Here is a 27,818-nt window from a genome sequence, read left to right on the forward strand (position 1 = left end):
TTCAGTGTACAGCAGAGAATCTGTATGCTTGGTATTCAGCCCATTTATGTTGGTTTTGCAATTTTAAATAGATTTTTTTGCCTTTAGGAGATAAAGAGCTCTGAACAGCCAGCCTGAAAGTTCCTATATACAAATGAATTTGTGTATAAGTATGCACACACCATTTTTTTCCATATGCAAAATGTGGGAGGGCTGGGTGGAGGTGGTAGTGGTGTTTTCCTGGTGATGTGCCCCCTACACACTGTGAGCGGTCAAGGACCATTCTTTCTGAAAGCAGAAAACTCAGGGAATACTTTATATCTGTGGAACACCAGTATGTAAGTTACATTGAAGTTTGCTGCAAGACAAATGATCTCCCTTGTACACAGCTGAAAAGGAGCTCTGGGCATAGTCACATAAAAGGGGAAGGCATCCTTTATCTGTTCATTCTTCCTCCCACAATGTAGGGGGAAAAAAAAAGCCTCTGCATCTATATGTTGCAGCTTCACTGATTATATTTTTGAAAGAAAAACATGTAGCTCAAGATCAATGGCCAAAAACAGTTCAAAGCAAGTAGATAGTTCTTACTCTAGAAAAATAAACCATTCCAAAAATATGTACAGGAAACACTCAAGACTTCTAGGGTCACTAATAAGTTAATATGTTTATATTTAATGAGTACAAGTACTGATGTGATAAGTTTATTTCTACCGTAAAAGGGGAAAGTACGAATCCAAAGGAAACACTGGTATTTGTCATTTGTCTTTACCCAGAAGTTTGGTCCAAGGATTGATAGAATGAAATCAACAATAGTTCGAACATGCAGCTTTGGTGCACAGGAAAGGCTGCTCATCGAAAAACCTTGTTTATTGCACTTCTATCCAGGAGTATGTGTTTAGGGTTTATATAAGCACGACACTAGACAAAAATTCCTAGAAATAACTGAATAACTAAACTGTGTGGTGTTTGGACTTTAAATTTCATCTCCCAAAAGCAGGTCATGAGCTGAGTCAGGCTCCTTCAAACCTGTTTGGTCCTCCAGACTTTCTAATTCTTTACGCACTTCCTGAATGATGCTGCTTTCTTCGTAGTCGGAAAGAACATCTCTAGGTATCAAACTGAGAAATGGCATCTCATCCATGATTAAGGGGTCGTCTTTTTCATTATTTCTGGTTTCACTGGAGGACAGTTCACACACAGACACAGTGCTGTGGCTGTTGGGAAGAGAAAGACATAGTCATATAGTGCATCTTTATTGGGGTTTTTTTGCCAGTTTCTTAATAAAATTCTTGATCCCTTCCCAACATGAAAGCACATTAGATATATAAAACTGTCAGATCTATGTAGCTGACTTGATAATCATCCGACTTTCACGTGCTTGACAGCTGGAGAGGTGAAGATGAGATTTCCACGTGCAGAGCTAGAACGAAGTTCCTAACAGGAAAACACGTTCAGTACTGGGACACAAGATGGCAGTGGGGCCTCAGCACAAACTGACCCCTCTGCCACATGCAATCATGGTGACTGCTCCTTTCTGTTAATGGCATAATACCAAGTTAAGAAGCAAAATACTTTAGTTTCAGAGGCATGCAGGAAAAAAAATAACCATTTTGTTTGTCATCAAACTAAAATTTGGCAAACTGAAGACTATATAGTTGCTTCTAAATAGGACAGCCCAATAGCTGTGTTTGCTGCTGGTTTTTTTATTGCTTTGAAAAGTGGGTCCAGTTGCCTATGAACATCCCACATTCCTCCATATAGGAACTTCAAAATGGAATAAGAATAATTTATTCCTGCTGACAGGAGACAGGAATAGGACTTGATTGTTCAGGTTGTGCGTTCAAGGTCGCTTTGCATTGCAAGGGACGGTATGGGACTACAAGTCCCTGTTACAGCACACAAGCTGACTACTGCTTGGGCCAGGCTCTCCTCAACCAGCTACTGCTTAAAGCTGCAGTTTCTTTCACTGGAAAAAAAAAAACAGGGTAAATGAGCTAACAATGTTCTTAAAGCTTGTTTTATGTATGCTTTTAATTCTCATGTGTTTTGCTTTCTCGGTGTAAAGATGTTCATTTTTTTTGAGCTGACTGTATTCTTTAGGCTATAATGGAAGGGTCTGATAGTTTCAGTGTGTTTATCAGGCACTAGTAGGCACTAGGCACACATTCAGACAAGGTTCACTTCAAGCAGAGATGGGAGGTTTTTGTTTCTTTTAATAGCAAAGGTTCAAATTCACTGTATAATTTCACAAAAGCAGCTTTAGCCTGCTGTCCATGTGAGTAATGGGCAGGCAGTATGCACAGTATTACTGTACTTGTGATAATCCTAGGCCAGTAAATAATTCTTGTGGCTATAGCTGGATGGCTCCGTTTTATTCACATCCAAATTTATTTGTTTTTCTATATTCTCATCTGAAATGTTTTCCTTGTCACTGGACATGACATACTGCTGACACCTTGGCTGAGGTTAACAGTACTTGCACATTAACTGAGAGTCCAGTGCTGAAAGGATGGGATCAGTTTTCCTTGTTTCCTTAGATCAAATTTATGAAACAAAATGTTACTTCATTGTTTTTCATGTGCTTAAAAAAAGTAGAAATAGTGTTGGGCAGAGTGGAAGAGAAAAATATTAATCCATATCTCTGTCACAGTATACAAGAAATGTAGCTATGCTGGTTGGCTAAAATTTATTAGAATGAAAATTGTAATGTAGCAAGAAACTTGAAGAAGAAAGCTTATTGTTTTGCAGATAAGATGTTGGTTTTTCTAAAATGCTTTTAGTGCAAAACTGAAATAATCCAGCTTTCTTCCAATGAAAAGGTTGATAATGCAAATAACTATCCTTTTAAAGAATAGTGGAAAAGGTATGATATGTTTAAGTTTTAGTTTCTAGGGGAAAATATGGAGTCAGTCTACTTCACTCTCCACAAAAGTCATAATGATACTGAAGAAGTCTGCACAGTATGAAGTGGTTTCAAATCTGCACAGAAGATCTTAAGTCAGCTGTAGGGAAACTGGCTTCTCAGATCATTCCGAAACTGAAGGGAAAAGCAAGCAGACATCTGCCTTTTTCCTTGGGCTGTAAAGCTGATCATCAGTACAAGAGCATGCATGTTCATACCTACCTCATGTACTAAAATATTTTTGATATAGGTATGAAAGCAACAGTTATCAAGCAAAACCTGACCTAATAAAGAAAAACGCCGGACAAGAGCTGTATGCAGAGAATGAAATCAAAATGTAATTTCTAAGCAGATGCTATTACTCATTTGATTAAAAAGCAGTACCAGCCTGACACACGAACTGCATTTACCCCAGCAGTAAGCTGTTGCCAAACTCAGTTAGGCGCATCTATGTAGGACAACACAGTAAGTCTGAGGTATTTTCAAAGTCACTGGTGAGAAAAGCAGCCAAAACACTTTATAGTGAAGATCCTTACCTCTGAGGTTGGCAGATCAAGCCGCTTGCACATGGGCATCGCTCAAGTACTCCATCGGGTTCCAGTTCCCAGGTGATCAGGTTGAGAAGTCTGTTTGAAGGATCATGGCAGGGTTCACCTTCTTCAGGTAATGGAGTACACACAGGAAACAGTAGTTCTGCATGCCAAAGTAAGTTAAATTTAGGAGAATTCATTAACTGAGTGCTAAACTGAGATGATCTAATCCTCAGTTCTATATACAAGACAGTCAAAGAAAGACTTAACCTCTTTTTAAGTGTCCCTACACGTTAGGAATCCATCACTTAACCTTCTTTCCACTAGATAGGAGTAAGCCATTTGAAGGATATTAAGACTTAAGTTCATGCTTAATGAGCAAGATCCATTCCGCATCTTCGCAAAGAGACTACGGTCAGTTACAATGGTAACTGTACAACTCCACCACTTAGGGATTTCCAAGACTGTTCTAAATATGAGGAAACTAACATTACAGTGAATCGTTTGCAATGCATAGTTTTAATGGTTCAAAGCCTGCATGTAGAAATATTTCTATTATAGAAGTCTCTCTGTGTTAATTCGCCTGTTTTGTTATGTCTTTACAGAGATTACAAGTACAGAACAATTGTTCAAAAGACTAAATAGGTTGTAAGAACTGCTACCCAGCCATTTAATTTGTTATACAGACGATCCTATAATAAGCAAAACTAACTGATAGTAGGAGGGAGCTTGGTGCCCTGTTTCTGCACAGGGGTGAATTTCAACCTGCCTAAGGACTTTTTTTAGAAGGATACAGTTTGGATTTCCTAGTGCTAGTAACTTAACAGCGTCTGAGTTTTACCTTGAATTCAGCTTTTCCACATGTCCCTGTTAAACCTCCCCCTTCCTTCTCTGGTTTTCACTCACCTCACTTGTGTTATGGCAGACAACAAGACCTGAAGAGCTCAGAATCAAAATTGTGTACAACAGGCTTGTTTGTTTAAAATTGTATATATTTATGCGAATCATCAGTTTCTAATTCCAAAACATATCATATCAGTGGATACTCCTGGTTTTCTATATACAAAATATACATACAAAGGCAGTCTTATCTTTATTAGGGCAACCTTTTGCAATGCTCCAGTCGTGGAGAAAGGCCTTGAGGTTAAGCCTAAACTGTACTTGCACCTAACCCGAAAGCCCTGCTAAAGCAAACAACTGCAGAGAATAAAATCCATTGCCTTTAACCAACAGCTCCCTTAAAAATATTGACTAAAACTGGTGGAACACTGTCATTAAAACTTATCTATTGTATTCTTCCCTCCTCAGTTAAAAGTTTATTTTAAATTTGTTTGTTTTCAGGCCAAGCTCTCTCTTGTACTCAAACTAGCATGAAGGTTTTATGCAGTGGAAATAATCAGCAATAAGATGCTGTTTGTTCAGATTCCCAGGGAAATTAGCACTCTAGAATTAGTATTCCCTAACCTACCACTACTGCCACCAATATCTACACACTACTGACTTCAGTAACAGCATAAGCACTTATGAAAACTGCTCTTTCAGGGTTAGAGACTACAAAGAAATTCCCGATAAAGCTCAGCAAAACCTGTAAATACTTGAGGAAGAAAACTGGATGCAGGGAAAATAAACCAAAACTGATCTAACCAAATCTTCTTGAAACTAAAAACTTTGTAACATATAAAGTCTGCTATGTAGTACTCTAAGTCAACAAGGAAAAGCTGAGGAGACCCACTTGCATTTACATGGTGCTTGAAATGAGCTTTCGCCTTCATTCTCCTGAAATGCCCTAGTGGCCTTATCCACCAGTGGGATGAAGGCAGCACAAGCAGCCCAACTGTCAGTGAAGGTAAAAGGTAATCCTCTTGCTCACTAAAAAGAACCTGGAAAGAGCAATACAGCAAATGTCTCCGTAGATAGAAAGACAGTTAAAATAGGATCTTGTCACTGCAAAAATGAGGCGAGCTATGACAGAAGCACAGTGGGTAGAAAACAGTGAAAAAGCTCTGGGGGCAGAGGTGGGGCCTGACCAGGTAGGATTCAGGCCTGTTATCTTCTCCTTCCTCTCCTTCTTCCTTTCCTATCTTCTCCTCCTCTCCTTCCTCTCCACATTCCTGCGTAGACTAGCAACATAATCTGAAACATCATTCCAATGCACATCCTGTCTATCTGGTCAGTATTGCACACTGTGGTGCCACAGACAGCTCCTATAAAACTCAGAGTACGAAACATATCCGCAGTTGGATTCCAATGGCCTACCCACTGACATAAGGGGAAAAGCTACTTTCGATAAGCTCAAATCTATTTCTGTCAGGCATTTTTTGTGCCTTTATTTTTGCTATGTTGAGTAAAAGTTTGATGCAGATCTCTGCATCTTTTAAATGACTGAGACTCCTTTACAAACATTAAATTTTTATATTTCTTAAACTGTTCTCATTGTTTATGTGCAGTAGGCTTTTCTTTCACCATTTTATTCTCCTGTCATGCTGTTTCCCACTCCTAGTTCTAGTAAAGCTTTTATAATGAAATTAATGTAGAGCACTCCACAGGACAAGGGAGAATGAGCCAGTGATTCCATACAGGTTTAACCACTTTACCAGAGCAAAAGAGCTAAATATTAACACTCCTGTACTATAAAATGGAATAAAAACCAAAATCTCTGTACCTTTCTGAAAAGCACAGCACATTCCGGGGTTGCAGTCATGTTGGTTCTCACAAATGGTTCCATTCTCTCCTTTTGAAGCAGCTTTCCTGCACTTACCCCAAACGCAAAACTGGTCTCCGCAACATTCAACGTCCCGTGAGCAATGCTTACAAATGGAAAAGCACATGACAAAACTGTCACTCTAACACTAATTGCATGTATCAACAGGCAGCTAAAGGCAGAATTAGACCCTGGGCCTGAAGACAACTGCCTAAGTGCCTTAAAAATATGCATGTAATATTCCCACTGTTTAAAAGGACCTGCTTATGTTTTCAACTTCAAGCACTCCTAGAACTGCTTGCTAGACAAGGACCTCAAGGGCAGAGTCATGGCACTACTTAACATATATTATACCTTCAGTCTTACAAGCCCTGAACTTTTTTTTAGCATTTACATGAAAACTGACCAGCAGCCAGACATCCTACAGTGTAATGTGCATTTCAGAACAGCCTGCTGCAATCAAGGGAAAAAGAAAAGTGTTATCAGTACAAAACATTACTGACTTTTTCCACTGTTAAACATAGTCACTTACAGTTTCTTTAGAAGGGTTGCTTTCAAAGAGCAAAGCTCAGTCTTAGCAAAATTCTGTTTTTATTTGTAATACAAACCATACCTCAGTTGCAACCAAGTATCTTTGAAAAGGAGAAATGCAGATCTCCTCTAGATAGCTTTTATAACAATTGCCCAAATGTTTCAAACTACACAAACCTAATGAATCAACCCAATGAAAGCAGTGTGTTATTCTGTTTCTTTTTATAGGTGGTTTGATGAATATCTTAAAGATTCCTAGTAGGTCAGCACTTCAACGGGTTTTTTTAGTCTCTGTAAAACCCTGTCTGGGCAGCCATAAAAAATTAGAGAGATTTATTTTCCAGTGGATCACATTATGCTTACATGTGGCAAGAAATAGGACTACACTATTAAGATCTGCTAATTATAAAGCGGTTGTTTTGTTGTTGTTGTTGGGTCTTGGCCCCCTCCCTCCCCCTTTTTTTGTTTTTGCTATTGCGGGAGTCTAAATCAGAGATTTGATCTAGCCACCTTCAGTCTGAGCTCACTTTGCAACAGGAGTGGAGCTAGGACACAATTTTTACCTTCTTTATACTACAAACCTTCTGCTGAGGACTGCAGAGAAAAGGGGGTTTGGGTTTGTAAATCTCCTCTCTGCAATTCAGCAGCTAGAAATGACCAACTGTCAGCTGAGTCTTAAGAATTAGGATGATGCTTGCTCTTTTCCCATCCCTATGGCAACCTACAATACGTTAGTTTATGCTGTCCTAACTGGAGTCAAACTAGAGTCAGATGAAGCAGGGAGCAGGTTTTAAAGTGCGCAAAAACAGAAACTTTGTAACTTAGTTGTGTTAACGAGGGGGGGGGCGGGGGCAGGGGAAACAAGCATTTTTTTAGCCTCACAGGGAAAGCTATGCCTCTTTATATGTAACAATGTGGTTTGCTGACATTAGCAACAATAATATATGTAGCAAGTTTCTAAAGACCATATAACATCATATATCATTCCAGACTTACTGTATGCTGGGTTTTACAGAGCTCACACTTGTACTCAAAGCTGGAGAACTGGCAATATTTCCCTGTTTCACAGTCTTCGTCAATGATGCACTCCTGAAGAAAAGGACAAAAGTGTCATTTGCCATGATGTGACAGAAATCCACACCTCTCCTTGAAATGCCAGGTCTTAAGAAAGTAAATTGACTATATTTCTTATTTGTGAACCAAGAAAAGAAAGCTTTCCTTGGGTCTCTCCATACAACAACAGTTTTGTAATAGAACGCTGTTTTCCTGGCACACTCAACGGTTGTTGCCCTTGAAGTGTTAGATGGCTTAGCTTCTTGTAGAAATATTAACACCAGCAATCTCAAGAAAATTAATTCACTCCTTGTTGTGCTCTTTTGAGCAAAGAAAACTGAAGAAATTTGCATTAAACCTATTCCACTTGTATTAGAGTTCAATTGTGGTTTGTTACCCGCTGGCAGACAGGACTGAAGGAAAGAGGCTACACGACAGCAGCAGCTGGCAGGAGGAGTATCTTCATGCTCTGTGGGAGATCGTCTGCAACAGCTTGCTTGATTCCAAGCCAGGCAGCTTTATACTTTTGTCCCTCCTCTTCCCCAGCAACATCAGTGCTGACCTCAGAAACTCACCAGCATGGCTAGCCTCCATAAGCAAGTAAGGCTAACCCTAAGGGAGAAATCTGTTTCCTTTTAACATCTCCTCTGGCCTCCTTTGCAAGAGGCAGACAAATTCTTCCAAGATGAACTTTACTATCTTTGCAGCGTGTAAGCACTTCTGTCAGCAACAGCTTCTATGCTCAAAATGCATTGCTTTCCACAGGACTGGTAAAATTAAGCACTTCTGGAACACTAGTAACAGCAGCAGTACATTCCAGCCTGTTCTTTTGGATGGCAATTTATATCATTACACCACTTAATTTCCTTTTCTTGGCTATTAGCATGCCTGTGATGTAACTATTACCACGGCTCATCACCTGCAAGCTCACAGCTGCAAATGTCTAAATACCTACACACATAAATTTCAAATCCTCATCTCAATTTCATCTGGATATTGCAAAATATGCAGGAACATACTGTCCGCTGATGACATCATTCCTCTGGTATCTCCCTGCTGTCAATGGAGCAAGCTCACCTTTGCTAAAGTTCTAGCCAGTCCAAGAACGTAATTTGCATTTCACGTGCTTTTGAAATGCATATAACAACCTCAGTGTTTTTCCCCAGAGATTACCTGCTGCACCTGACTATTTAGTAGATAGGTTTGAACACTAACATAGGACTGGCAAATATTTAAGAGCCATATATATCACAGGGGAAGCAAACAAACAAACAAACAAACTACAAACCCTCAGTTCCCTAACGCACAGTACATCAACCTTTGCTACCAGCTAGGCCGCTTCAGTAGGCCTCAGGCTAGCAAAGTGCTTAGGCAACAGGTTCAGCTTTTCAAGCCTGGAGGCCTTTCACGGCCTTAACAAAGTGTTCGTGCACTTGAGCTGAGAGGGACACCCAAGTGCCGATATGAACCATAGGCTCAAACTGAAGTTTCTCTACCGCGAAGTCCCACAAGCAGTGTGGCAGAGAAAGCTGTGCCACTCAGGGTGAAAATACAAACCGGTCAAATACTTCCCCATGTGTTTTTTTGTTTTGATTTGGTTTGGGTTTTTTATATACAATTAAAAAACAAAACAGCTCTGCAGGCTGTTTAGATACGGCAGCGAGGAAGCATCTCGAATGTTTTCTGTTCCTGTTTAATGGTTACTTCTTCCAAATTAAGTAAGTGATTAACCCTGTTCGCTAAAATGTATTTTCTCCAGGCTAGAAACAATCTAGCCAATAGAAGAATAAACTACAGCACAGTTCCCACATGAGTCACTTGTACTGCATCTTGGTTTCTATCATCATAAGGTTGATGCTGTATTTTTTTTTTTTATTTGCCAGTATCGAAAAAAAGGAGTTATACAAAAATCCCAGAACTCTCTGAAGAAACTACTTGACTGCTCCTCGGTAGACACTGATCTCACTTTCTGGAGCAGCTTAACTCTCAGCTGTGCAACCTTTATTTAAAGTTTCTATTCAGCTTTTAATTTTGTATTTCTACTTCCTTAGGTGATTTCCCCCAACCCACTGACTTCCTCCACCCCACTCCAACTAAGTTTTGTGTTTCTGCATGATTGGCTGGGCTGAAATGTAAATTGTGAATAAATAATGCAGTTAGCTCAGTAAGAAGTTTAAGTGAAACTCATTTGGAAGAGGAAATTACTACATGGTGAAACCGCTATACTGTCTTCACATCTTCTTGATATTCAAGCTTATAAAAGCCACTTACACTGTATCAAACAAGGCCGCTCTGCATGAAAAGTAATGCTTTAAGTTACCCATTCTTGCCATTTGAGATGTTTTTCAGAAACTTTGATTTCCCGGAGTATAGAACAGCAGGCAAGCACAGTCTGTAGCCTGGTTCCTTTTTAAGTCAGTGCTAAGTTACACCCCAGTTACATGTTTATAATTAAGGAGCAATCATTTCACCTATTTTAAGAGATTAGTATCACTGAATCTAGACTCCTTAAACTACCATAAAGCTTTTGCAGCTTAATCTTTCTAGCGCAGTAATAATGTGTTTTGCTTGTTTACTTTTAAGTTTGTGTGGCTACATAATCAGCTGGGTAGAAATCAAAACACTATGTAGTATGTTTGAGGTTTTGCGGTTCCCAGTTAGCTCTGTCAGCTTCTTTCATGAAACCCTCTGTCTACGCCATGCCATATTCAGAATAAACTATACTTTTTCATTCCTATTCCATACACTTTCAGGCAAACAGCCAAGTTTCGTGCAGTCAGTTTTTCCAATTGTTTCTCTCTACAGAGGAGGAATCTTGCCATAACTGTTCTTAAGCTTGTGGAATAACTCTCTCTAGCTCTAAAACCACCTAACATCAAAGGTGCAGTTCTCCAGTCACTGCTTTTTCTTGCACTAATGATTCCCCTGTCAATCCCTCCCCCCTTTTTTTATCCTTTTACTGAATTACGTCCCATCAGTTTAGAATCCCAGTTTTATGAGATTTTTCAGTTGGGTAAAAAAATTCCCTCACAGTTTTCTTTCCAGGCATGGAAAAAGACTATTTTCATATACTCTCTTAAATCTGTGAAATCTGGTGCTACGCTCCAAATCAGCCTCCTTCACTCAAGTACTATAATCCAAATGTTAGTGCAGAACCCAGCAATGCTTAGACATGAATATGTGTTGCCTTTTTTTTTCCCCTCTGAGTCACGCTATAGCTTCACAAAAATCTTGAGATAGAACAGCTGCCAAACAAGCAGCAAAACTCATCGTCTTCATCAGTTGCAATGGGGTACAAACAAACAAAATTTCTTTCTGGAATTCTGCAAACTAACTTATTTTTCAGAACATCTTTGTCTGTGTAGAGGCAACAATGCGTACACTGCAGAGAAGGGACACTGGCTTCTGACACGCAGCATAGAACTAGCTACATTTCCAGTGTTGTACACTTCTCTGAAATCCACTATGATGTTATACCAGTTAATTTAATGTAGCAGCAAGGAAATATGCTGATTGAGAGGTGCTAAAGAAGAATGCAGGGTGAAAGCAGGATTGCCTATGGGTATAGTAGGACCTGTAAACAGCAGAAGTCAGGAAGGAGCAGCACATGCTATTTACCTGTAAGTATAAGCTCAGCATCCTTTGGACTGTAAATTATAATACTGTAGCCTGCAGTGAATATCCTGCAACACCTGAAAGCAATTTGGGGGCTAGGATCTGTTCCAAAGCCCACAGGAAAAAACAAAATAAAACAAAATAAAGATGACTGAAATTTGCAGAAAAGGTTCCCTATGCTTTCAGTTAGGCTCTTAAAACTGAACTGCAGCTGAAAGAAACTTAGATTTTCTTGGTTTTGGCAGGTTATGCCAAGTACCATTTGCTTTTTAAAGAAATGGTTAGTCTCCACATTTGGGGTTTTAAAAAGTTACTGACTGTCGTGATAGTCAAGTATGATACTAACACAACTATCAGAAAACCAAAATGGATGCCCAAGTGCACAATGGTGTGGGAGTGAATAACTCAGAACTGGTTTAACAGGTTTTGACAAGAGCACATTCCTTCCAGCTGAATGTTTACATATATGTGGAAAAGCATAGAAGAAAAACAGTTTTCTTTCCGTGTGACACAATAGTCTTCACATTTCACCCACTGACATGCCACTGACCTTGAAAGCACTCTGGGCTATTTTGGGAGATTGTACTTGAATGGTGGAGGGTAGCCAACTGTGATGTGGACTGTGTTATCCTCTACCCATATAACATATTAAGTTTAAAGAGGGAGAAGCTACAAAAGCAGAACTACAAGGCCAGAGTTAATCTAATCTACTTCCTTATAGAAACTCACTTTCATTTGCAGTGTTCATACAGTTTTTATGCCTCACTATGGTAATGTTTTTAACATGCTCCTTTGCTGATGATATATTATGTACCAAAGTTATGCCCATTTTGCTTTGCTCTTTTTTCCCCTAATTCCTAATCAACTCTATTTTTTAATGTCCCAGAGCAGACTAGAAAATATGCTCAAGTCTATTCTGATACTGTCTGATCTTCAAAATGCAACCAATTTTGAATAAAAAAGTGAAGTTTGGTTAGTCTATTCCTCTCTTCCCACTCACCCCCCATCCCACATACTCAAAAACTCTTTCTTCAAAGACAATTTTAAACAAAACTCTCTCTTCACTACTCATATCTTCAGCAAATATTTGTCTGGGACAGGCAAATGCTTGTCTGAAATGAGTTTCCCTTGCCTTCTTGGCTCCTTACACTTTAGCTTAGAATCCAAGAAAGCAGAGAGGAAAGGGCTGCTGGTGACTTAATATGCATTTTTTCAGTGGTGATTAACACTTTTATCAAACCTAAACACTGAATACTTAAGGGGATAGGACACAGAATAGAAAACACTCCTGTGGGCAAGGTGCAGCTGTAGTGGAGAAACTCAGTAGCAGCTGTCTGCCAAGGTCCTGTAAACGCTGCCGAGTAGTAAGGAAAAAAAAAAGCATAAAAACTGTTTTATATATTACGTGTACAAGAAAAATGACAGAATTACATAGAATGGAATACTGCCTTATAGTTTGAATTGCAATAGTGTTTTGGTTCCTAATCTCTTAGTTGTCTAGACAGGGCACATAACGCATTCATCTTTAATGAGATATGAAAGAATTTGCCTTGAAATAGCTGAAAACCTCTGTTATACTTTCCAGCAAAGCAAACCTCTTACTGCTGTCCTGCCAAGTACATACCATTCATAAAAATAAGGACTACTAAAAAAAGATTGGACATGTGAGTTCAAAGCTATGGTGTTTGTTGCATCCTCTTTGAGCTTGACTTTAGGTACCAAAAGCAGCATAGCTACATGAGCCCTAATATGCTGTAGAAAAACTTAGGGAATTAATTGGGCAGGTTGTAGTCACCCAACAAACTGGCTTTTTCACTAAAGCTAGTGTAAGGAGTACACCTTCTTCTCTACTGTCTGCTTATTCTCACAGCAAATAGAGCGACCCTGTCACTGACCAGGCTCCCAGGCAGTTAGTGTTCCTGGTTAAAAATAAATAAATAAAATCTCACATTATCCACAGCGTCAAGGAACTGAGACTTTCTGGAAAAAAAGATGATACACACAAAAGCAAATAATATAAGATTCCTGGCAAACATCTCAGCTGGGATACTAAGAACAAAAATGCCTGGATGCTCTATCGATCCCATTCTGTTCATCTATCCTCCAAACCTTTGTATGTCCTGTAATAATCACAGAGCAGGTCCCTCTGCAAAAGCATTCATTTGATTTCTTCCCACCCCCCACCCCGGCCCTTCTTCTCCGTAAGCACTGTAATAATCTGACCCTGGCAAGACTAGTCTCTGTGAATGCTCCTGAGCACAGCATTGGTAGAGATGGTCCATCAGGAACACAGTACAAAATACTTGTTTCAGTCTATTTTGCAATGGTATCAGAGGAAGCTCACTAGGAGACCTGTTCAATTTTGGCAAGGAAAAAAAAAAAAGTTATAACCTGGATAACTTGGCAGTGAATTAACTTAATATGGAAAGTCCAACTAAGAAAGGAGTGAAGGTCTGGAACAGCTTTTTGGTATAAGTAAAGGGGACAAAATCCTATCTAATCGGCAGTGGGCCATAGGATATACATATATATGCACACATACATATATGGCTACACATTGCAGTGGCTGCCTGTAATAGCAGCTGCCTCTTCTCGTCCCACACATCTGCCCTAGAGCAGGCAGGACAAGTTTTAACATGAAAATTTCTGTTCTTTCCTTCTGTTTGTCAAACCAATGTCTACCATGGGCAGAGCAGTATGGTAGGAATTCAGGCAAGAGAATCTTCCCTTAAGCCTTCCTGAAACTTGATGCCACGCTATGGACTCAGTCCATTTTTTATTACACAAAAACTCCAAGGACTTGTATATCTATAATCATATAGAGAAAGGAATGTTCTGAAATCAAGAGTATTTGAGACCCAAGAGCAATAGCCATTTACTCCATGTCTAATTGCTCCATGTTAAGAGAACCTCTTTCACATGGTATGTAATTATCAAATGAGGATAAAATACAATTCATGTTAATGAAAAAAGTTTCCCTAATGACTTTGCAATAAATAGAAAAATATAGAAAAATGTATCCTTCCTACGGACCTATTAATCGCAGAACAGCAACTGGTTGATACTTAATATCCAGATGATGTGTCTAAAACCTTGTGGTCTAAAAGACCACAGTTTTTATTCCAAGTAACTTGAAAGATAGTAACAGTTATGGAAAAACTGTAAACCTGTGCTACCGAGCTCTAAAGTGCCATTATTTCCAAGCAGTCAGTAATCATATAAAGATACAACTCTCATAAAATGGTGTGCCCAGAGGCTGAATTTTAATGCAGGCATCTCCTCTCTACAATTGGAAGTTGTTACAAGGTTTCCATGATTCATTACCAAACTATGTAAATTTTGAAATTTTATAAAAACAAAACAATCTAGAGTAGCCATACAGAGCAAGGATGTGAAACATCTATGAGAGAGGAAAAACATTACAGAACAGGATTTCTGTATTTATGAGCTCCCTGCTAATCTTAATCACTAAATTAAGAGTAGCACAGATAGTAAGATGCCAACCTGTCCCCAGTTCCTTGCAGAATTTATTTCAAACGCTGAGTCCTATGCAATTTGTTCTAATGTGATTCACGTTTTCAGTAGCTTATAGTTTCCACAGCCTTACTTACTGTATTTAAGGTGTCAGCCAAAGATGATAATACTAGAACTGAAATACCAAATATGGGTAAGAATTCATCCACAACAGATTGTGCCTAAAGCAGAGATGACTATGTGGGAGACTGCTGTTACTGTACAGCAAAAGGACTATTTTACTTTCCTAGCTGCAGATGGGACAAGAATGGGTTTAAATTGCAGCAACAGAGCCTTTCCGGTGAGGGAAGAAAAGCACCGGAATACATCATCTCCATCACTGGAGGATTTTGATATTTTAGGCTGTCAGATGGACACTAATGAAGCATTGGATGTGATGTGCACTTACTCTCCAAGAGAAAGTCTGTCTTGTAGTCTTTTAGCGATAAGCCTTCTGATTTCTTGCGTGTTTGTACTAACACATTCACCCTGAGAACCGAGCTAATTATAGGCACTATGACTGTGTTACAGTAATAGCTTATTTTTGGTGAGGATGTATTTATTCCAAGAAAATCTTTCTCCCTTCAATATTTAGCCACTCAAAGGATAACAGTTCAGATAAAAATGGAGAGGCAGTTCTTCAGCTATTATGATTTTGCATGAAAAATATTCTTTTTGCTTGAAGTTTAATTGGAATAGAAATACACCATATTATAGCATATGAGGATCTGGCAAATTTTAAAACAACTCTAAACACCTGAATTACTAATGAGGAACATTGCTTTCAGAATATTAATTAGTACTAAGGAGTTTTGTTTGTAACTTGAGAGGAGAAAATTTGCACTGAGCTAGAACAATAGAAAAATATGAAAGAAATTCTAGTCACTCTTTTTTAGGTTTTTTCTTTACTAGCAAAGTTAATTCACTAAATTTGTCTGAATTACTTCGGCCTCTCAGTGATATACACGAGAGCAGAATTTGATACCTTTAATTAAGGGTATCCCAGTTTTTCTTGCATCAGTTCTTTTCCTGTAAATTTGAGCCACTATTTTAAGATAAGAAACACGTGATAATGAGCTGTGTTCTCTGACCTTTGGTGGTTGTATTTTCTGCCAACATACCTGCCTGGTTTGGCCTCATCTCTCAGCAAAAGGCACCTTGCTTCTCTTGACTCTGATAAGGTCTAGGAGGTGTTTACACCTGCTTGCTTGTTCAGGATCAACAAGCATGATATCTGAGTCCACGGAAACTATGGTCTCACTTTTCTCCCCCATCATCACTATTGCAGCACTATGGTATTACAAAAGCATCACGTATTTGTACACACTTGTACACGCTTCCTGATCCTCCATGCAGATGTGGATCCATAGTTTTCTAGGCAGTGTTCTCTCTGAGGAAACAAGCCAACTCAGAATACACTAAGGTCAGAAAATAAAGGTGTGGACAGAGCCCTATGATGCACATCACTGCTGGCGATTACATAGCTCTCCTACCATTCTTCTTTGGAGAAGTTTCTTCACACAGGATCAGAGGCGACACTCATGTTTTGCAGACTCCTGCTGACAGGTCTTTCCATTCACTGAGGCTAAAATTCAGGTTGCAGTCCAATGGACATCAGATGACCAATAAAATTTTGGTCTTGGAGACACACTGTTACTTACACTAAGACCATCCTATCAACAGTGAGCTACATTAAACCTCTTAATAGCTTCTGCATCACTAAGAAGCACTTCATACCTGTGGAGTTAGATACGAACACTCAGGGGTACGTATACACTCCATCACACCTTCCATAAAGGAAGGGTATATGTCTCTATATGTCTACCCTAAAAGTATTCCAGAAGCATAGACGAATAAGACCAATAGACTATTGGCACTATTTTTCTCATCTTCGGCTATATTCTCTCTTCCTCTGAGCCCTTCTCTGCATCATTTTCAATTGTATTTCTACTGCAACAAACACAAGCTACTTGTACCCCTCAGCTTCACACTCCACATTGCCAAGATTGGCACTAAAAAAACAAAAAACCAAAACAAAACAAAAAAACAAAACACCCCCCTCAGCAAAATGTTCAGAATGTCTGAAGCCTGCTTGGCTGAAGAGCCCTGGCTCTCCAGCACAAGCCAGTGGATACATGCGCTTGTTTCAAAATAGGACACTGATATCCCTATCCAGGCCTCTAAGGATTATTATTAGAACGCTCTTTCACTAAGTGGGCTCAAAACCCCACTTCACTTTGCATGCTTCACTTTTCACAGCTTCGCTTTGCATGACCACTTCATGTCTTTTCCAGTGGAGTAACTGCAGACTGTAAGTAGATTGCTAGCACTCAACAGGTTCACAAACTTACGTACCAGAAGGGCAAATGGCACATCACAATGCTTTGGAGAGGTTATAAAAGAGACTGAAAGAAACGGAGGGTAAATCTGCTAGTGAAAAGCAATAGTTTTTCATGTAGGGTAAGATGAGAAAAGACAGAGTAGTCTTGCTGCAGGAATTTAGGCAGATTGGGACTAGAAGGGAATCTAGCCTACAGGAGGCTTTTTGTTTTAAAGTGTAAGTTTTGATTTGCAAACACTTGGGAAGAACTACTTAAAACATAACAATGAAATACGATGGAAGACAATACAATAGCATGTAGATATCCTGCTTACAAAAGGCCGATGGAACTATGGTTTACCTTTTAAAATATCTGCTGCTATAAGTTATTCATGCATTTTGCAGAAAACTTTAGTTTACACTATAATTTCAATAACCTATTCAAGCTACTGTGTTTAGTATGTGAACATGACAATGAATGAAACAGTTGATTCAGATTTGTTAATTCTCTCTCAAATCATTAGTTAAGAAGTACAATAAATTGTATGCCTTTCTCTACTCCTGCATTAAAAATAACCTAAAGGGAGGAGCGTTTTGAAAAGAACTGTACTAGACAAGAGACGATACATGTAACAAGTGATGTCAACAGTGCAGGCTGGACAGTTAACCAAAAAGCAATCTAAAAGTGCAAATTAATTCAATGATTAAGCATAGAAAAACTAACAGCTTTAGGTCTTACAGGATATTTTGCTAGAGATGGACCAGGATTTCAAGCCAAGAATGCACTTAGTGTCTCTACTGACAGTTTAAGGTTTTTGACTACAAGTCTCCAGGGTATACAAATTCTGTGAAAAATGAAACAAAAAAATTTGACTCAAATGTTGGACTGGAATGACCAAAACAAGCGTCTTTCCTGAGACATTAACAGGGAGCAGAAGGTGACATCAGGATGGTACATGTTCAGATTTCTGCCACTGACTACTCTCCTGTAGTGCTACTGAAGGACAAATTGCAATTTCCCTTCCACTAATGCTTGCTTCTCAATTTTCAAAGCTCCTTCTCTCTTCAGTATGGTTAGGAACCCTCTCCTTGGAGCAGCATGAATCTCCAGGAGTGCAGCTCCAGCAGCTGGCTGTGCACAGACTTAGAGAGATCATACAAAAGTTGCTAAAAAGGGAATCTAGCAGTTATTTTATCAGTTATGGATCTCCCAAGAGAACTAGATGGTTGGTTTTGAAGTGCTACCACTCAGCCAGTTAAAGGAGATTTTTCTCTAGAAAATCCTGCCTTGCAAGGACCTCAGAGAGTAATATTTAATTCTTGTATTATTTTCTATTTCTGCTTATTATTTTACTATTGGAGTAAAGATAAATCTTTTACTTATAGGCTGAAAGAGGCTTTAAGTAGGCCATTATAATGAGGCTACTATCTATTTTATCTACACAGATAAAACTTTAAAATTATAGGAGCTCTTATTCTCTAGGCCACTTTCTTATATCAGCACATCAAGGTCAAGCCCATAATTACTCAGGAAACAACTACCAGACAGTCACTTACAGAACCTGTCAAGTCACCTTGCTCTGTGTAAAAGGAGTATCACAATGGTGCTTTGGTATCACAAAGGAGTCCTTCCTGACCAGAGCTGCTGGGATCCAGGCGGCACCCTCTAGCCACAAAATAAAGCCTTGGTGTCACGTGGCTTATTTCCTAAGGACCTGAGACCGTTCAAAAATACTTGCTAACTCATTGCTGTATTTGCGGAAGGTGGGTACCAAACACATATGTGCATACAGACACAGCACCGCCGTGCAGAGAAAGAGCAAGCACCTTGCACAGAATTGCACCGGGGGCACTTCTCCCTACTCTCCCACAAAGAAACATTTACTGTATTTTTTAACTAATGACAAGGCACAGTTGTGCTCTGAAAAAAAATCAACAAATGAAGACAGGCAAAAGAAAGGAATATTTTTTATAGTAACTGTGCCAAAGCCAAATGAATACTGCACGATACTCTTCCAGTTCCCTGGCACATCATCCCTAGAATCAGCATCTTTACTGAGTTGAGAGCAATTAGGTATACTTCTATGAAAATATATACTTGCTAAAAATAAACTATTGCTATTTTTATTTAGCAAATGAGCACAGGAAAAAAAATCCTTAGGTATACTAGCCTTGAGTTAGGACAGGTAGTTTATATAAAATATTATTCCGAATGCAAAGTGAGAAATTCAGCTAAACTTTCTGCAGCAATTCTTAGCTGTACCAGCTTTGCTTCCTTTTATTTTTATTTTTCGTGCTTGCTTTTCATTGGTTAGGCTAATATATCACAATTGAAATAGGACTAGCCAAAAAAACAGGCAACACTTTGATCTCCATATGTTAGTAAAGATTGTTGATACTTTGTTTTTTTATACTTGAGTTTGCTACTGTAATAACTCTTTTGACTTGCACACTAACTGATGTTCCCCAGAGGAGTAAATTACAGAACACTCGGGCTCTAAGCCCAGGTGCAAGCAGGTGTAAAACCCTTCATGGATATAAAAACCTGCATAACCAGCCTGTATTTGGCCTCTTTAGCAACGCAAGACTGTCGGATCTAAGCCTGACGACTAGGCTGGTGACTGTTAATCCTCACTGACATCCGAGAAAGGGACTGTTAGTCTGGGAATGTAAATAGCACCTCCAAATAATGCAGCACCTCTAAAGAACTGGATTTCAGTGCCAGAAATCTCAAGCAGCCCAGTTCTTCTTCTGGAAGCTTAGGACACTGATAGCCTTTTGGCCATCAGAATACTACCAACCGAATCATTGCCTAACAATGAGCACAGTCTAAAGTGAATATTTGTGTGATGCAAAGCCAAAAAGAAACACTGTCTGAGAGAGGAAAGTATGGGGTGAAGATCATCCCTAATATTTCTGTAACAGTGTATATGCAGTGCATATGCAGTGTGTGTGTATGTGTTGTTGTGGGGTTGCAGTTATTAATTACTGCCATAATAAATTATACAGAGTTCACATTTCAGAGTAGGTGGTTTGCTAAGCTGTTGGATGAATTCTCATATTTACCCCTTAATTGTAGTAAGAATACCTAAAGAGCAGGAGCTGTGAGAATCCTTAACTTTTATAAACCAAGCCTATAAACTGAACCGATAAACTGAATCTACAAAACAGGTTTGGCTTTCAGCAGTCAAATTTCCCAGCAAGCATAAAACTTGAGTTTATGTGTGTACCATGTGCTTATTTCATGTATTTTGCAGAGTGAAAATATAAATAGAAGTGCTGCTCTAAAGAGGGCACCAATTTGAAGGCTACATGAGTGGCATTAAAACAGAGGTCCTGTTCACAACGGCTGGCTCCCTACACCCTCTACTACCAACTTCTCCATCAAAGAGCTTTATTAGAAAATGTCAATATCTGCCCTTTTCAAATGACTCTCAGTACTTACACCTACAATTACACAAACTGCTTGTTGTGTTACACAACACTGAGCAGCAGAATAAATCACTGATATTAAGAATGTATATTACAGAACAGCACATACTAGTTGTATTTAGAGGTCTACAGAGGTAGTGTCCAAGCAGACTTCAAAAGGTTTCCACTTACAACTGCCTGGAGAATACAAGAGCTAAACACATATTACTTTGTTGCTACCATGTAAAACAAGCAGCAAAAAAGCAGAACAACTCTTCCAGGATCCAGTGCTCTGGGGAAACCTGCTGCCTGGAAAGCAACTGCAAAATCCCACAATGTCACAAAATACTTCAGATATGAAAATTATGTATATCAAATAACCTAAGGGGCCACCGCAAATTTTTCTGCAACTCATTTTACCAGTATTTTTGTCTTAAATGTACAGATCTAAGCAATAGGGCCTTTTAACTTGGACAAAACTTCTTCTACTTGATCTCTCCTTGGCAGCATGTTTTTCCTGTTCTAACCCCATTTTCCAATTCTCAGTCTCGTGCCATTACTCCTAGAATAGTTCTTTGCCCTTGTAGTACCCTAAGTAATTCATACTCCTCCTTAATATTTACAATTTACAAGTATTTTTAGACTTCCTTCTGCTAGGCATCTCTCAGTCAAACTAATATATGCATGTTTGCCCTCTTTTCTTAAATAGCAACCAAACATGCCTGTTGTTTGTTTGTTTTTCTTCTGTTTTTTTCTTTTATTTTTTTGCTTTTCCTCTAACTTGGCAACCTCTCAATAAGGTGTCTGTAACCCTGGCGTGCTGAAAGTTCAAAGTAAGTGGGAGAGGGGGAACAGAAGTTAACAGATGTGGTTTTGTTTCATCAGAAGCTGCAGTAAGGCTGTTGCTGAATAAAGCCCCCCAGTGTTTTAAGTGACTGGGAGTTAACCTGATCATCAGTTCTGTTTAGACTTACTTCACGGCTGAATAAGGGCTGCTACCATGAAATTTGACAAAAGTTTGTATTCTGCCCTCAAACTTTTTAGTTGGAAGACTAATCATGATGTTGGGTCTGGATGCAGCACTGGCTTGGTAAGTGAGGTAGCTCTCCCACAAGGAAAATGTAGACAATTCCACTTACTTGATTTATGAAGCTTACAAGAATCTCTGTATGATCCTTGGAGGAAAGCTAACTTTAAAATATTTTTACAGCTGCGAAGAATGGATAGATGCTTATGACAAGCAAACAAAATGCACTGTGAAACAACAGCAGTGTTGTGTCCCAGTGCTAAAGAAGATTGAAAGGTTTGCTTCTCTTTGCACACTGTTTCTGAAGATGATGACTATATTTGCTTTTAAAAAACAAAAACACTTGAATTGCCTTCATTACACATATTTCATTATTAAAAAGCATCTTAGAATATGTTAAATATAACAATTTGTATATAAAACCAAGCTGTAGCTTAGAATAGTTACAATCTATTGTGTACCTTGACTTACCACATAATCTCATTATTACCTTTGCCAACTACAAAAAAAAAAAAAAAAGGGTATAGGATACACAAGTAACTTTATTGTTGCCACTTGTCATTTTCAATTTTAATAGCAGTATTAAAATATGAACTGGAAGAAGAAAAATCTAGTCAGAGGATGATAGCAGAAAAGAGGCACTAATTTCAGGTTTTACTCCTACTAAAATAGGAACTATCACCATAAAATTTTTTTCTTTCGCTCATGCCTTAAAGAAAAGTTAGAGAGCTGCTTCTGTGAGATAACTGGAAGAAAGTGAGTTTTTAAAAAGCCACAGGGGTTTAAACTAAGTTAAACCACAAAATATTAGTGATACAAAGCCAGCTATCAGAGTAAATCAGAAAGTCCTGTCCTAATAAGAGCATGAAGGAAGTCCATTGAGGTGACCAGAACTGAAGAAAATCTAATAGCTGTTCTATATAGCGGTATGTGCTGACCATTGTCCTCATCAGCAGGAATTCTGCAAGACTTAACATCTGGCTATTGCTGTAACTGTACCTCCAAGAATTGCTAGAATCACTGGAGAGTTTGGTTTCCTCATCTAATCAGCTTCTGGACTTCAGAGTGAAAGGAAAATGAAATATTAACCGTTACCAATTTAAAAGGTGCAATGGTCTATTATTAATTGGGAGGGAGGTCCAGTTCTGGACAGAACATTAAAAAGACAGCAGGTAGAAGCTGATTTTCTAGTTACTACCAATATGTGCGAGTTAAAAACTTCAGATCAAATGTGTAAGTTTGAGAGTTCATTTAAATGGTCATAAGATCAGAAAAATATGCATGTGAATTTACTACATCCTGTCGTAATACTTCTCAGTAAAATACAGATTACTATCCAAAGATGCACGTGCTTCTCCAGTGTAATCTGATAAATGGAGATAAGCGTTCATGTCAGTCATAAACAAATTTCACTTGCACCAACCACAGAAAAAGGGAATTTGAAAAGTACTAGTGTACAGATTTGTGCAGGTGGACAGAAAACAACTTGATCCAAGGAAGATGAAAAATTCATCTGACAGAAGTGAGATGCATTAAAAGAGATAGTTTAAAAACTCAAAAACCAGTAGCCAGAAGGCTGTGCTGTCACAAGGCATTCAGTGACACAGACTTAGGGCAACCTAGCACTGCCCTCTGCTTTTCACTGTGGTTCCTTACTTACCAAAACATCTCTATCACCAAAAATACAGAATTTTCTTTACATGCAGATTTATTTTCTTACAAGTCCTGTGGATAATGATATTACTTTGATACAAAAATGTGGAACCATTTGATGCATCCAGCTCATCACCTCTTGTCTTGCCAACAAAGGCCCTAAAGCATGCATTTAAGATGAGAATTTCTAATGAGAGTATTGACAGATAGTGAAGTGTAGCAAATGAATCTGGTTTTGCAAGACTCAGGCAAATAATAGTCCTCGTTGTTTAAAATGTTCAAACAACTATGTTTCCTGAGGTGATGGGAATTTATTTCCCTCCCTTCTTCCGCTCCCCAAATGATATTTCACAAACAATTCTCCATCACTGCACTAGGTTGAAAAGCAAATAGGACCATACAGTGTTCCTCTGCCTACCTATTACAGACAATTTGGGGTTTATTTTCCAGTGTTAAAATTCTGTAAAGCAATTTTTCTATAAAAATCAAAAGCACAGATAGGACATCTAGGAAGCAGTGGTTTATTAGCACTCACTGGAAAGAGCTATGTAACTTCCTTTGCCATTTCAGTACAATATTTACATCTGACAGACAAATTCAATAATCGGAAAAAGCACCTTGGCTAATCACAGCATTGAAACTCTCCTTCAAATTAATAATATACTATTGCTGAGTTAAATTAAAAAACAAAAAAAAAAAGCTGACTGTTTGCACCTAATGGTTTTGTGTATTTTAAAACATTCAGAAATTTGGCTAAGCCAATCTATGAACTACAACATTTTCTTCCGAATGACGAATCCCAAGTATTTGTTTAATTTTCAAAAGGAAATATGTTTTCACTTACATGATTTCTTTTGTTTTCTCCATCTTTTATAGATGTAATAACCGTCTCAGAGTAAATTGTTGATCCAGTTTTGTTATCTGTAACCTGATGTGGCAAAAGAGGAACAATAAATCAAACCAGGATACCGTATTAGTCCTTTGTTACTCTCAGTCCTATGTTCTTTAATAGTTAATCCCTCCCTTCCCTCTGCCCCATTTTCCTGGCAGTCAGATAAAACTATAATTGGGGGGCGGGGAGAATGACAAGGCTACCTCCTTATCTATTTCATATGTCATTGTAATGAAGCTAACTGAGCAGGAGATGATCATTCTTTTATGGTCCATATAATTGCAAGAGCTGTGCTCCATTTTCAGCAGCCCTTTCTCTTCAAAGCATACAGTATTGGCAGCAGTTAAACAAAATAAATTATTATTTCACATTAACTTTTTGCCACATATGGCCCTACACAGTGAGTAGGCTAGCAAATCAGATACAACCAAACCCCAAAGTAATCATCATTAAGGAAAGTTAACACTCAGATTCTAGTACTTTTCCCCAAAACACGCAGAATTGTTTATACTTTTGAATAAAAGGTTGTGTAAGAACCAGCAGCCTTCTGTGCATGTTTTCTCATACCTTATCAATTTCTTGGTGAGTCTGAACAGTCTTATTACCAATTCTGGTTTCTGTGTTGGACTCATTATGGTAGGTGGAAGGTAAGTTTTCAAAGTTTACTTCGGATAGTTTTTTTGACCCTTCTTCTTCAGCTTCCATCTGGCAAATTTAAATAAACCAATTGAAAATCAGGAATGACTACATGCAACAGAGCAAGTAACACTTCTCATCCTGCCCTTACTAATACCCTGTTTAATTAGGTGATGTTATTAGTACAGATCCCCGCTGTATGGGAACACTTACTCAGCTCTTTCAGAGAGTGACCATGGCAGCTTTTAGTGGACTAGAGACACACTGAAGAGGTAAACCCTTGAGCTCTGGACTATTTAGGTAACAAGCTCGTCCGTTTAGGTATCAAGCTCGTCAGTTCCTGTGAGGAAAAAGCATGCCGAGACTAGTGACTATTTGGAATCTACACAGGCATCTGGATCAGTCAGGAGCCCAGCTTTCTCTTTCCCAGAAAAACACTAAACACTTAGGACAGACTTTCCCATCCGACAACACGGAGAAAATATTCAGGCAGGACAAAGAGCCACAGCCAAAGCCCCTTGAAGTTAACAGAAGGGGTCCTATTAGATCAGGGCGCACACATCCAGAACGTCATTCTCCATCTCATTTCCCATTGTCTCTGCACACCAGATGAACACTTAACACAGAAAAGAAGGTCACGAGAGTGCTCTCTGAATTAGAAAACAGAGTAAGCGCAACAAAAGGGTATGAGTCCTGTAAACAATATAAACTCTGAGTAAGTTTTGTCATTTTTATTATTTGCAATCTCTGTAACAGAGCTAGGAGGCCACAAGAACAGCCAGGCTGAACAACAGAATTTTTCCCAGGACAAAAATCTCTTCCCTTTGGTGTGTCTGCTTGCTTTAAATGACAACTGCAAACCTTTTTAAGTATAAAGCATTAATCTGCTATCATGCAGCTGAGACACGCCACATTTTGTGCTGTGTATAGACCAGTCCTCTATCCAGAATAAACACTGACTATAGGAACAGTAAAATCAGCAGAAATTTTAACTACAATCTTATTTATGATTGAGCATATTTTTGGCATTGTAAAGCATACTTTAAAAAAAATGGTTTGTCTCCATGTGCTTACAGTCTAAACGAAATGGAGGACAGAGGTAGAATACAGTAATTGTCCAGATGTCAAAAAAAGTTCAGAAACAACCTAATTAAAATAAGCAAAGCTTGGTTTCCCTAGTGGATCATCAGTAAAACGTTTCTGGGGTTTTGTTTTGTTTCTTGAGAGAGACAGACAGACAGATAGAATTAAAAGGAAGATTTTTAACCACAAGGAAGAAGAAGCCCATAAATAAGAGAAATTGGGGGATAAGGCCTTTTGACTGAGATATGAGACAACGCCTCAGGGTCTAGATGCAGCTCCTGGCTTTGAAACAGGTCCTGTGTGATTTTGGGCAAGTAACTTGAGATTGAGAAACGAATTATACCCAAAGTAAGCTATTTCTCCACATGCGTTATCAGGACCACTTTACCTCTCTAAATCCATTTTTGGGATGATCTCTTGGGTCTTAGTTCCTAACGGAATAGCGATATTAAAGTAACTCTTCAGTCCTCCCCTTGCCACATACTTCTTTGCCTTAGTTCAAAATCCCTGGCCGTCTGCCTGCCTGCGCAGGAGGGTCTGCTTCTAACGCTCCCTCCAGCGCCACCACACGCCTCTCCCAAAGACAGCGGAGCTCTGTGCAAGAGCCACCAGACACACAACACCAGAAATGAGCAGGGGCTGCCTGGAAGATGCGGGAAGGAGGGTAACAAAACCTGAAAGCGAGAAAGCCGGTGCCAGCAGCAGAGACGCGCCCATCTGCGCGGCAGCGGGCGGGCGGGCGGTGCAGGCTTCGTGCGGGGCTCGCTGCTCCGGCAGCCAGCCCGCCCCCTCGCCCCGCCGGGCAGGGCCCCGCCGCAGGGACGCCCCCGCCGCCGGGAGCTGCGGCTTTCCTTGCCGGGCGAGACCCGGCGCCGCGGAGGAGGGGGCCGGGCCGGGCGCGCCCGCGGCACCGACAGAACGCGGCGGTTTAACGGCCGCGCGGGAGCCGTTGGCGCGGCGCTGCTCGCCCGCAGGTGCGGGGCGGCGGCGGCGGCGGCAGCCCCAGCCCGGGGCGGCGCGGCGCGGCGCGGCGCCCCCTCACCTCCTGCACCGCGTTGCGCAGCTTGTGCTGCGTGTCCTCCATGAGCGCCTCCACCTCCCGCAGCATCTCGCCCAGGCTGGCCGCCCGCCGCCGCCGGCCCCCGCCGCCCGCTGCCGCGGCGCACCACAGCACCCCCAGCACCGCCGCCGCCAGCAGCAGCCGCCGCGGCCGCGACCCCCCAGCCCCCGCTCCCGCTCCCCGCCGCATCCCGCTGGCGCCGCTGCGCGACCGCGGAGCTGCTGCCGCCGCTGCCGCTGGCCGGCGCGGGCTGCCGGGGCGGGGCGGGGCGGGGCGGGGGCGGGCAGCGGCGCAGCCCGGCCCGGCCCCCAGCCCCGGCCGCCGTGAGGCAGGGAGGGCCGGGCCGGGCCGGGCCGGGCCGGAGCAGCGGCGGGCGGGAAGGAGCGCGAGGCGTGCGGCAAGGGGCCGAGGGGCGGTGGGCAGGGAAAGGAGCCTCTCAACCCCCGAGACCTTCCTTCTACTGCTTTTTCTTCTCAACAGGTTTAATGCGAAGAGGATGGGGAGAACTGCCTCACATCCGCATTGTGTGTGGTTTTCTAGTTTTCAGCTCTGAGGATCAGCTGGATCTCTGAGAGGCAACATCTCCTGCATCTGGCCGGCCAGCACCCCGCTCCCTGCCTCCAGCCCCTGCTTGTGTCCTTTCAAACTTTTTTTCTCAATAATTTCAAACCATATCATTGTTACGTACCTTCACTGTGAGCATCTTCCCCAGTCCTCACGTTACTTTTTCCTCTCTGTGCTGCACTGCAGGGATTTCACGGACAGGCTGGCTGATCTAGGGCGACCCTGTCCTGCCAAGAGAAAACTGGCTGATAAGTTTCATTTTATTCTGGAGCCTGGGTGAGAGACAGTAGTCGGCAAAATATATTTGCTGAAAATAATAAGTCCTAAATATTTCCTGTAAGTGAATTA

General features: G+C 40.3%; 1 protein-coding gene across 1 annotated transcript; it reads right to left on the reverse strand.

Moving 5' to 3' along the window:
* Window positions 1-616: 616 nt before the first annotated feature.
* On the reverse strand, window positions 617-27,095 carry DKK3 (dickkopf WNT signaling pathway inhibitor 3). Its single transcript, XM_068944104.1, has 7 exons — window positions 26,889-27,095; window positions 24,695-24,832; window positions 24,080-24,163; window positions 7,640-7,732; window positions 6,074-6,218; window positions 3,418-3,574; window positions 617-1,193 (listed from the first exon to the last, which is right to left on the reverse strand). Exons 1-7 carry the CDS (start codon window positions 27,093-27,095, stop codon window positions 953-955), a joined length of 1,065 nt encoding a protein of 354 aa, XP_068800205.1. The 3' UTR covers window positions 617-952.
* Between the last annotated feature and the right edge of the window lie 723 nt (window positions 27,096-27,818).

Source organism: Struthio camelus, chromosome 5 (genome assembly GCF_040807025.1).
Source record: "Struthio camelus isolate bStrCam1 chromosome 5, bStrCam1.hap1, whole genome shotgun sequence".
Lineage (NCBI taxonomy): Eukaryota > Metazoa > Chordata > Aves > Struthioniformes > Struthionidae > Struthio > Struthio camelus.

Bases quoted from the DNA above. Each gene is read 5' to 3' on its own strand.
- DKK3 (XM_068944104.1), bottom strand. From the start codon at position 27,095: ATGCGGCGGGGAGCGGGAGCGGGGGCTGGGGGGTCGCGGCCGCGGCGG. The intron at 24,833-26,888 runs GTGAGGGGGCGC...TAAATTTGCCAG, and splicing joins TGCGCAACGCGGTGCAGGAG to ATGGAAGCTGAAGAAGAAGG. The intron at 7,733-24,079 runs GTAAGTGAAAAC...CCTTTTCTTCAG, and splicing joins GAGAAAACAAAAGAAATCAT to GAGTGCATCATTGACGAAGA.